Source organism: Ambystoma mexicanum, chromosome 1p (assembly GCF_040938575.1).
Source record: "Ambystoma mexicanum isolate Mex_15411 chromosome 1p, UKY_AmexF1_1, whole genome shotgun sequence".
In the NCBI taxonomy this organism is placed as follows: domain Eukaryota; kingdom Metazoa; phylum Chordata; class Amphibia; order Caudata; family Ambystomatidae; genus Ambystoma; species Ambystoma mexicanum.
The window spans coordinates 497,187,529-497,199,950 of NC_090921.1; the positions used below are offsets into that span (position 1 = coordinate 497,187,529).

Below are 12,422 nucleotides of genomic sequence, written 5' to 3' on the forward strand. Positions count from 1 at the left end.
TGGAGGGCCTGGACTTGGTGGTCAACGCAGCAAAGTTGCGGTGATCGCCTGCTGGAAAGGGAGACGAAGGATTAATTTTAGGGCAATGTACTGTCGGAAGAGTTTTATCCCATGGGTTGGCCATTTTGATTACCTGGGTGTCAGATTTTTCGCTAACATGGATGTTATGGCTCACGTAAACAAACATGCCCTGCAGTTCAAGCAGGCATTGGGTGGGGTTTCCAGGGCTATGTTTAGGTTCAAAGTGAAACAAATAGCCCCCCTGCTCCAGTTATATAAAGGGAAAACCTGCTTTGGTTGCCAAATTTCAGATGGAGCTGTGGGGGTGGAGTCTGTCAAGGCGTTCCAGACTTTGGAGAACCAATTTTGGAAAAACTTAAATGGGACTCACAATTCCAGCTCTGAATTTCAGAGTATACATGGAACTGGGCTGCACACCAATTAGTGACACAACTTCTGTGTATCCAGTATTGCACTGGCTTAAGTTATGGGGCAATGGCATGGCACCCCTTACCCATGAATTACTAACCTTTTTGATAGGCAAGCACTCTGGTGATAAGATCCTGTGGCTGTCCCCACATCAAGAAACAGCTAAAGGAGAGAAACTGCATGCATCGGTATCCACCTAGCAGTATGCTCTGCAGGGGCGAAATAAACCGATTGTTTTCGTGAGTCTTTGTATATGGACAGAGAAAGCAGAGAAATTAAGCCTAAGAATTGCAGACTGATGACTAAAATGTCCAGCAGTATCTATTATAGGCAGAATTGCCCAAAGATTGCATCCACATATCCAGTGCGAGGTTTAACTGCATCCGCTTCAAGGCTGTGCTGGCAGCATGGACCGGGGCGGGTGTAGATCAATCTTGCCCAATAGGTCAAGCTCCAAACGAGGACCTGCACACCCGATTCTCTTTTGCCCTGCGTATGCACAGGCGAGAAAACAGTTCATACGACCTATTAAGGGAAACTGGCATTGTGCAATATAGGCCAGCTCTAACCTACCTGTTGTGGGTAAACTCCCTACAAGTGGGCTGGTCGTTACTCTCGTATTTAAAAATAGCACTCTGCCATAGGAAACGACTATTGCGCCGATAATGAGCTTTTATATACCGAACAAGGAATAGTTTTTTTAATCCTCCCCGCTCTTTGTTGTTCTTGCTGTGGCTTTATAATGTTATGTGTTTTTATCGCGACATGCTTGTGAGTTTTTAGATTTTATAATGTATTGAATCCGTAATTGTCCTCGTTTGTTGTGGTTTTATGATGGTATGTGTTTGTTGCTGCAATATAATTGTAATTTTTTTTATATCTTGCAATGGTTTTATGGATTGTTTTTTATACAACTCCGAATAAACTTGATGATGGAACAGAAAGGAAGCACCCTTTAGGGCAGGGCTGTCCAACGAAAGGAAGGCCGACCTTCATTGATGTTGTATTTCGAGAAACTAGCTTGGCAAAAACAGTACAGCGAAATAACCTATGAATACCCCTTCCCTAGAATGGCAGCATTTAATATTCATGCATATGCGTTAAACTCCCCCCCCCCCCAAACCGCAACCTAAAAACACAGCGTATCCGCATGTTTCTTCTCTACCCTCACTGTTAAGTGATCCTGAGCACTCAGGAACAGCCTTGGGGCACCATTAGTGCTGTGAACTGTATAAAAAGTGCAAGGGGGTCTGCAGAAATGCTTTAATGCAACCAAAAGATGACTCGAACAGCTGTAGAAAATTAGCAAGCACAACAGCTACCATTTTCCATTGAGATTCTTACCCAAAGACGAATGCTTCTTGCTGGCACATCCTTTGGGAAATTGCACCATACCGTATATTCTTTGTGGGGCCCAACAGACATATTTAGCAAGCACAAAGTTAAAATGCACTAACTTGAGCAAGACTCTGGAAGCAGCTAAGTAAGTGCTACACTAAAACTTTCTCCCTTTCGCAAATTTTTACACGGTTGCCTGCAGCCAACAGACTCTAACCGGGTGATAGCTGAATATTGAATTTGTCAAATAAAAAAAAAGCAAGAGACTAGCAACAGTTCACGCTTTAATGAGAGGACTTCAACATGCGAAGTGAAAGAGCTGTTATTTTGCATAGTTCTGCAGGGCCGCCAGGCCCTTTACATGCTACTAACAAATCCTTGAAATGCGAAAGGATAGCCAAGACAAGGACACACAAAACAGTGATCAATTGGAGACGGCGAACAAGGACGAACACACTGTCTGGACCCAAGTATTATCAAAGTGCACATTTGGTTATCTACAACTATTTCTGAATAAAATGCAAAACCAACGTGCCTGAAAGGCATTGGGTCAAATGAAGTTACATGAAGAATGTACAAGTGCCCATGTAACAGCCTACTACTGGTCAATGTCATGCCTCACGTGATGAGGTCAGCTCATTGCCAGGGCTTGCCATTGGTCCACTGCGAGAACATCACTGTGTTTCTTACTTTAACATACAGATGTGCACAATCTCCCATGACCTCCGCCACGTGGTTTCCAATGTCCAATAATAATACCACGTGACGCAAAAGGTGCAGCTTTATCCTTGCAATAGGAAAGGCGACGCTCTCCACAGGACACTTCTACAAACAGAAAACAGAGGCATACTTGGAACGGGTTACGTTAAGATGCAAGATTTAATAGTTAACCATAAAGCATCGTCTGCTTAAGCACTTTATTCTGTTAATTAGGCGTGCCTCTCTACGGATGCTTGATCCCAGCACCGCTGTCCCAACTTACTGAATTACCCTATTCCAGAAGAAGCAAAAATGGCCAAATATCTATTAGGTCTGCAGCGTTTGGTTATCCAGATGGCTTGGGCTACAACTCCCTTTCACCCCAAGCTAGCATACCCAATGCCGAAGGATCGTGGGAGGCTTAGAAAGGAAGAAACATCAAGGCTCTGTAGCAGTTGGTTTTTAATCTGCTTTTCTTGAGTGAAGTCGAAAATTAGACAATGAAATGATAGTTACTGATATGGTGGCCATTACGCAGAAGATCAGCAGTTGGAACATGAACCATGGCTACAAGAAAGTGCCAAAGAGAGGAGTGGCAAACATCTTCTCGCGTCAGAGGCAGGGCAACTCCACCTGGAATGTGCAGGTTCTCAGTGCAGCATCGCAAGAATGTTAAGTAGATATTTGGTCTCAATAAAAACAAAGTGCGTTTAGTCTTCAGTTTGGTCTTCATGAAAGAAGAGAATAGTCTACATGAGCTTAACAGGAGATCAACGTAACATTTGATGGTCCTTGCCCATAAGCTCACATTCATGAACGTTTAGTCTCCAAATCATTATGTTGAGCGAATGGACCTAAAGCTGAAATAACCATAAACGAAAGCACAGGACCTACTCCCATTCACATGGTAGACAGAAGAGGAGTATGACATTTAGCACCTGTAAGAAAAGAGTTTGGCCAGTTTAGACCGAGAGCCGGCAAAGATGCAAGCATGCTCCTGCTCGGTTTTCTCAGATGTTTCCCTCATCCAGCATTTTGTTGACACCCTCACAGATCTTCTTGAGATGGGTTCTGTAGGGTTCCGATGGTCCGTACAGTGCTGATAGAAACTCATAGTCTGCAAAGTGGTTGAAGACGTGATTGATTCTGGAATGGGACTTGGCGGTTAGGTGTCTGTTGACCGCCTGATGCAACAGGTCTCGGCATTCATTCAGAATGTTAGACATGACCCTGCGGTCAAAAGTGAAGTCTATTTGGTAGAAGCTGACCGCAGTCATGGCCAAGGTGTGGACCTTTTTGCGGAAGCGCTCCATGAGCAGGTGCTCATCGCCGTTGAACTGCCCATTGCGATAGAGCACACCAAGCTTCATAATCACCTTGATCAGGTTCTTGATAATCTTCTGCGCTTCCTTCCGGTTGCGAGTATACTCTTTGGTGACGCGGTACAGTTCGTCCAAGATCTCACTGCTTGTATCATCAATAAAGACACTTGCCATAGTCTTTGAGGCCATCTTGCTCAGTAGCTTTTTCTGTGCCTGCATAGCTAGGTTTTTGGTGCTGAAAGAATCCATTTTCTCTGTGGAGAAAGAGAAATACGCAACAGTTACCAACACAAGGATGCAAAAGGTTCAACCAAGTTATTGCTTCCTACAGAGCTGCCAATATTGGCAGTCAACGGTATTGCAACGCAAGGGGCATTGGAATGTACACCGAGACAGTTTCACAGAACCATGAAATGCTGAGTTTCTGAGACTTAATAAATGCTGCTTGCCAGCCTTGTGATTGTCATTCTGCCACCGAGTAGCAGAAATCAGAAGTACCAATGTTTCCTATGATATGAGACACAAGATAACCAATCACAGAAACATTGGGCAAAGCATCGTAGCATCGACAAGGGTCATGTGGGAAGATATTTGAAACTAGCGAAACATGCAGAACTATTAAAGGGGTGTAATTTGTTGTGTGGAGTAGCATCGAATGGAGTGTGCATTCATAGGAAGTGAAGCCCTGTTTCGCAGCATCTGTGTCTCTCTACCCTCACAGAAAACACACTAGGAACAAATATTAAACAAGCATTAATAAAGCCAATAGTTTTTCTTTTATATAGGTATTTGTCAGGCATTGGTTTCATATGATCAGGTGCTAGTACCATGTGTCCTCTGTGGCCATCTATTCCTAGGCAATACCAACAAGGGACAGGTGTTGCCAGGTCTCTGGCCTTTTGATGTATTAGACTAGCAGCACCTCCCATGTGGCCTATTACTATATTGTATTACTTAAACCACTGCCAGCAATGTGCCTAATTAGCATAACAGTACAGGGTTGAAATTGCTGGGAGCCATTTAGCTCCCGTCTATAGCCTAGGAGAACCTAGTACACTTGACACCACCATCAACTAGGAACTTCCTTTGGCTTCGGGTACAATCTATCTTGCCTTCTCTCGGTCTGGGAACTTGCATAAAAAGGTGTACTAGTAAACCTCTAGAAGACGCTCAAAGTATGATGAGGTACAGTTTGCATCTCATATGAAAGTTGGATTTGTGGCCCACTATGTATTCGCTTCTCATTCTGCAGGAGAGAGAAAAACACAAGACTGAGCAATGCATCATCACAGAAAAGAGATGGTCACAGAGATACAAATGTTGTGGCAGGGTTGGAAATTGGATTCGATGAGCAGGAGCTAAAACCAGCTTCTGGGTGAATCACCCAGAAGGCAGGAGCTACCGCCGGAAAACCAGGAGCTACCAGAGATGCGCCTCTAACTTCTTGTCCATGTTGGTATTTACCATTGTGTTTAAATGTGTATTAGATGTGTTCCAATTCTTTTTTTATTAATATTCTCAAACACTCCATTAATGTCACATTTACATGTTTGGAAGGCACCAGTTGGCCTTAGGAGCCAAAAGTAGCTCCTGGTAGCTGTTGGTTTCAAGCTAACCAGGCTCTACTATGATGGAAGTAGGAGCTAAAGCTCAATTTCGAACCAGGTTGCAGCAATAAAGAACCAGCAGCAGACATTGATGCAGTAACAGAAACAATCAGTGGCAGAGTTATGATAGCTGATGACTAAAGGAAAGTAAGCAGCATGAAATAAGTGCTAACAGGGGTTTACGGTGGGTGAATGTTTGTGTGCATGTCACATTTTGGGAAAGAAAAGTAAATCCCACCAGCTTTCAGACTTGTAAAACCCCCGGCCGGCGCTCCAAATAATGATATTGGATGTGTGTCTAGTTTATTAGCGACAAATAAAACAAGGTATTTACATTTCACACAAACAACCACTTTCATTACTAGTTGGGTGTCAGTGTTAGTGACTTGTTCTATTTTCTCATTGTAAGTACATGGTATCTAGTAGCATAGCTAGCGATTTGCTCCCATTAGTCGCAAACAAAAGGAAAATATCTTCTGAGTAGAAGTACAAATGGTGTGGTAACGGAAATGGCAATGGACTACTGTTCGCTGCAAACAAAAGGAAGTGGCTCTTTTGTTTGCCACAAACAGGACGTAGGCCATAGTCCATGCTTTCCAGAGGTCCCCATAAAGATAGGTTTTATTATGCCCATTTATCACACCAGTGATTGACTTTATTATGCCAAGTTGGCACAGTAGTGACAGATTCTATTATGCCTGTTTAGCACCTTTATGCCAGACGCCATTTTTCCCCAGATGGCACAGAAATGCCGGATTGCACTAAGTGCAGTAAGGTCAGGTTTCACCATTCCCACTTGGCACACAGTAGCCAGATTCCCTCATGCCCAATTAGCACAAAAAAAGAACGTATTCTAGTATGCCCAGAAAATCTAGATTCCAGTATGCCTTGCGAACACATCAGTGTAGGGTTGCATCTGAAACACCACTGCAGTACCATTCAGTTAGCACAATGCCCTTGAGCATTGTGCCCGGTTAGCGTAATAAGGCCAGGTTCTGCTATTAGCCAGCTGCTACAGTAAGACCAGAATCCCTTTGTCCCAGCTAGTAAAGTATGGTGAGATCGCATAATCTTGATTTCCTCAGAGGATCCCTTATGCCCAGTTATCAGAGCGAGGCCATATGGCGTTTCCAGTTACAGAGCAGCGCGATGCGCTATTCAATAACGATAATCAGATGGCGCCACATGCCCTTACTCCTACTGAACCTTAAAAACTAGATAGTGCCACATGCGCTTACTCCTTGGTCAGCCTACTGAACCCTAGATAATATGATGGCGCCACATGCACTTACTCCTTGGTCATCTACTGAACCCTAGATTTTCTAATGGCGCCACATGCACTTACTCCTTGGTCATCTACTGAACCCTAGATAATCTAATGGCGCCACATGCACTTACTCCTTGGTCAGCCTACTGAACCCTAGATAATCTGATGGCGCCACATGCACTTACTCCTTGGTCATCTACTGAACCCTAGATAATCTAATGGCGCCACATGCACTTACTCCTTGGTCAGCCTACTGAACCCTAGATAATCTGATGGCGCCACATGCACTTACTCCTTGGTCAGCCTACTGAACCCTAGATAATCTGATGGCGCCACATGCACTTACTCCTTGGTCATCTACTGAACCCTAGATAATCTGATGGCGCCACATGCACTTACTCCTTGGTCAGCCTACTGAACCCTAGATAATCTGATGGCGCCACATGCACTTACTCCTTGGTCATCTACTGAACCCTAGATAATCTGATGGCGCCACATGCACTTACTCCTTGGTCATCTACTGAACCCTAGATAATCTAATGGCGCCACATGCACTTACTCCTTGGTCATCTACTGAACCCTAGATAATCTGATGGCGCCACATGCACTTACTCCTTGGTCATCTACTGAACCCTAGATAATCTGATGGCGCCACATGCACTTACTCCTTGGTCAGCCTACTGAACCCTAGATAATCTGATGGCGTCACATGCATTTACTCCTTGGTCAGCCTACTGAACCCTAGATAATCTGATGGCGCCACATGCACTTAGTCCTTGGTCATCTACTGAACCCTAGATAATCCGATGGCGCCACATGCACTTACTCCATGGTCAGCGTACTGAATCCCTACTGTCCACTGATTAGAACATTCTTATGGTCTGCCTGTCCTCTTTCTACCAAGAAACATCTGCAATCCTCTTTTACGCCTCTGCTGTGTAGATACATTCACTTTCAACAAACATATAATCTTTATATTTTTAGCAGTGCTGTTTGAGTATTAACTCCTCATTGACAGTCGACAGACATTATCAATTCTGAGTTCCAAATATGCTTCATCCCCAAGGAGTCTTGGAATCCCGCCTTGTGCTTGCCTTCCCAGCTTTAGAACCGCCTAAATCCATTAGGCCCAGCTACCAGAGTCAGGCAGTGAGCAAGTGCATCCAGTGAGGCCAGCCCATCCTGCCCTATTAGTGCACACACAGAGTAGCCGGCACAGCATCCTGAAGTTGGTACACTATGGCTCATTGTTGCTTGCAAGTATATTTAAGTAAATATGGGACTGCCACTACTGACCCAAGAGCACTCTTATGCTCACCTCACACAATGCTCTCCCCCACCTCCCGTGAAAAGTGCTTCCCCAAGCCCTATGGGAGCATCCGGGAACATACTTTGAGGCAAGGCAGACCCAGCCTCAATACTGAACTGGGCTTCCTAGGCCTTTTGATTCTAACCCGCCTCCCCACTTACTGACTAGAGTAGCAAGAAAGGGTGCAGGGTGGGACTGGGGGAGCAGCACAGCCACCCTCCTTTTCTGCCATCAGGGGCCATTCCAGATTGAGCGGTCCTACAGGGGAGCTATAGTCACCTATACCCAGTAAGGCTCTTCTTTCTCCCGCCATTACGGCTTGTTGGGCTATGCGCAGCGAGACACAGCACTCCAAATCCCAGATGGGATGTGACAAGAAGAGTAATGTATTTATCTGCACAGAACTCCGGACCATGTCAATTTGAAGAGGAAGAAATTGCTATTTTGAGGTACCGATGCAGAAATATGGGTGTTGAACATGCACTGTACGGGAAGAAAAGACATCGGACAGGAGCTTTGAAGGCAAAATATCAATTTCTTGGACAGAACGTCTAACATTACCACTGTTATTTGTATGGTCAATTGGGCTGCAAAGTGCACCCTTTGAGAAACGGCGAGTTAACGGAGTGTATCACGAGTTGGGGGATATGCTCACACTTCAAAGGTTCAAGCAGCGACTGCAGTCTTCGTTCGCTCGGGATAGGGAGGCAGTTTGTATAACCAACAGAGATTTTGGCGTTAGGCAGTGGTCTGATTTCAAGAAACGCCCTCATGTATTACCCACTTCTTTGAGCTATGAATGCATAGATAGCTTAATAAACTCCAGGATTCCCCTATGCACATACACTGGAATAACGGCATGGTGGTTAGTTTGCTTAGCAACAGTTATTATAGGTAGGAATACTAATACAGTATTTGCATTGCTTTGATGCATGAGGAATAGGGCATGAAGCGCTTTATAAAAAGCGATATTGTTATCCTATAGCCCGCTTTCCACCCAATTTATGGGATGCCCCTGCTGTAAGCTGGACCAGGACATTTATTGCATAGCAAAACATATTTAAAACGTGGAGCATAGCTCACATGTATGGCTACCCTCCTCATTACCTGCCTATCAACACCCACGCCATGTTCCCATCACCAATACCGAAAAGTGTAGCCAAAACGTTCCGCCTCTCTCTGACTGAGACGAGTGAGCTTAAAGACGATCAGGACACACATCACTGAATAACTTTACTGTACTGGTAATTGACTAAGAGGAGTGGGATTAAAGATAGGTCAGGACACAAGTCACTCATTTGGATAACTTGAATATACTGTTGTATCAAAGGATTCCTTTTCCAGACTGCCTGGGAGTTTACAAGAACATTACAAACTAGATACGGGGTAGACAGACAATTTATGTGCCAATTCAAATAGACAATATTCTTTACGAGGGATTGGCCAAGGGAAGTATCTGGCCTGCATCCAACACTCATGTAGTAGAGCTTACAAATCTAGTCAACCTGTCTTATACCGGTCATCCAATGGTGAAGGTTGCTAAACATACTTTGTCCTACCTGCATGAGTGTGGATACCCCAAGAAGTAGAGCTGCCCAACACTGGCACAGAATTTTAAGATGCAAGACACTACCCACTGAACAATGGGCACCTTGAAAGCTTGCCAGGAGAAAGAGTGCACCAGCGGCCACCGCTGTGAGCCTACTCCATTCTGCTCGGCATAATCCGCTTTACACAAAAATAAAAATGTTGCAACCTCGGCTACAACACCGGTTGCTTTGTTTGGGCGTTGCCACTTACAAGGCAAAACATTGTGGTGGTGTTCAAACAAGCCTCCGATCATGGTTTGTACCCGTTACGGAATGATAGCAACCTTTTATGATAGTTTGAGAGTAATTTGTCTTCTATACTAGAAACAGCAGGAAATGGGAGCTTGAAAACTACATTTTCAAAGATCCGGGGTATATGTTTTTCGTCCAGCAATCTCAGATGGTAGTAATGTATGAAATCACTTGGTCCTAGAGATCATGCTGGCCAAGCAGAAGATCCACTTAGAATGGTCTTAGGCAGGCGTGCAAACCTGAACTTCATGCTTCTAGAAAGGAGCCAGAGACGTCATTAGGTATGTACTGCAACATGGCCCGTGGGTCATTTTCTAACATATGATGGATTGTGCGATGATGATATGGTGAAGACATTGCTAAAAGCTACTAACAGGTTTGTGTAGAATGCAATATAGATTTCATCATATTCAAGCCAAACAATAAACTCCATCTATTTGGGGGAAAGTTTGCAAATTTGGGGGACATTTTGTGAGTCTCAGGGAGAGAATTCATGCAGGTTAAAAGCAGTGTACATGTTCTTTGTAAAGAGTTTGGTTGAGGATAAGTGTTTTGTTGCATTTAAGACAGAATATTTTTTTGTTGACTCGATAGCAAACTAGAGCCAGACAAACATTCTTGTCGCGATCGAACATGCAGGTTTTCAGGTAAGGCAAAGCAAGAAATTATTTAGAACTGTTTTCACTACATATACGTGAAAAAGGACGCTAAATTTATAATCAAGTGTTCTCTTTATCCTATGTAGATTCCTAAACTCCACCCAAAGGCTCACCATTAATTCACCAGTATATTTCTCCAGAGACTGATGCCAGTGCTATAACGGAATTTTGGCGCGGTGCTACCTATGTGGTATTGTCTAGTAATAACTACTACAAATGGCTTGTCAGAGGATCAAATTGGCCTTTATATGGTTCAAATAGAACTTTAGAGTCGTATTTATGGTTTTATGTTCTTTCATCGTCGGGCAGTATTACGGCTGACTTTTAAAAGTGTAACATTAAGGATTTTTTTGCTTTTTTTGGAGAGCTTCCACCCCCTTTACTCCCGTCCAGCCCCTATTTTTAACTATTCCCGAACCCTCCACCCCTTATCTACCCTTTTCCACCCCCTCAAAAAAAATGACAATTTTCGTCATTGTATTCACGTTTAAAAGATATAGAGACTCTGTCTCAGTTTTAACCATTTTGTTGGATGTTTCAAAGTGTAAGCGAAGGAACAAAAAGAACATTGCATAGATTTTTAAAGTGGTTAAAAAATTGATTTTTGGTAGTAAGCAGCAATCGAGGGTGTCTGCTCAAATTCATCAGTGTAGTATACTTGATAAAATAAACAAGAGAATAAAAGATCTGGTAAGTATTGACAGTCGAGATCGACTTGTCATCATGGGGGACTCTTCTCTTGTACACCTATGCAGGAACTGCCAAGATACACACCTCTGATAAAACAGTATCACATGGAGTGGGATAATAAAACACTCATGCCATGGCCTCAACAGGGTTTGTTGTCAAAAACAGTATCGCAAAATATGCCAACATATTTGCATGCTACATACAAGGGGGAAGATGTTACAGAAAAGATTGGCCATTTTAGAGTTGTGGAAAATGTATCAGACCGAGAAAGAAGATCTGCCTGAGGAGTGGCTGCTTAATCAGCATAAGGAGGGGGATATAATGCCTTCGGCTCCTCTTGCCACTCCTGAAACAACTCCTCTTTCCCTTTCTGAAAACAAGAGCACAGACACTGAGGAACAAGGAGGTTATCCTTTAAAGGAATTGAAAGCAATTGCGGGGTATGTTAGTCCGACATACGAGACCCCTGCTTATAACAGTGAGGATAATGCAGAAGAGATCAAAAGTAGAGAATGCAAATATATGCCAACACGCTTTGAAAGTAAACAGCGTGATGAGAGAAAAGGACAGACAGATGGAGATAGAGGAAGAAGCAAGCAGACAAAGGGAAGTGAACGAAAAGTCTAAGGGAGTAACGATGGTACAGAATGAATGGATGGGACGACAGGTATTACTCAAGTTACATGATAAGGGCATTGATGGGGTTCGAGAAAGGGATAAAGGAGAACATGAGAGAGTATACAAAGAAGAGAAGGAAAAAGGAAGCAAAAGGAAGAACGAAGGAGGTAGTAGGAAAGAAAAAGACTAGAACAGAAGTGGTGAGAGGAAATAGAAATACAGAGAATGAAAGTGTGCAGGTTGTAAAAAAGCAAGAGGAAGAAGAGAAAAGAGATGAGAAGAAGGGAAGATGGGATGAACAGAAGTAGGGGACTATAAGATTACCTATTTCATTTAAGCACATTGCCCATCGGAGCACAAGAACGATTTGCAGAGCTGCAAGGGATACTGAGAATATAGATATGGGCTGATGAGCATGAATCAGAAAACATAGGGAAGAGGATTGGGGACTTATATGGGCAAATGAGAGATAAAGATAAGAATAAAACCCAAGAGGATGTTGAAGGATCTTTATCGAGGGAAACAGGAGGCGGGTCAGGTGACACATTAACAGATGAGCATAGAATGCTGTCTTAAGTAGACTAGATCTTGATGTCGAAAGGGATGAAAGTCATACAAGCTGGGGCATAATGATGTCAGACGA

General features: G+C 43.6%; 1 protein-coding gene across 1 annotated transcript in view; it reads right to left on the reverse strand.

Annotated features, from left to right (window-relative positions):
* Positions 1-2,038: 2,038 nt before the first annotated feature.
* TNFAIP8L1 (TNF alpha induced protein 8 like 1) overlaps positions 2,039-12,422 on the reverse strand; it is a 214,907-nt gene continuing 204,523 nt past the window's right edge. Inside the window, exon 2 of the mRNA XM_069649359.1 lies at positions 2,039-4,042. Within this exon, the coding sequence (XP_069505460.1) occupies positions 3,477-4,037 (561 nt within the window). The 5' untranslated portion in view covers positions 4,038-4,042 and the 3' untranslated portion in view covers positions 2,039-3,476. The remainder of the gene's footprint in view (positions 4,043-12,422) is intronic.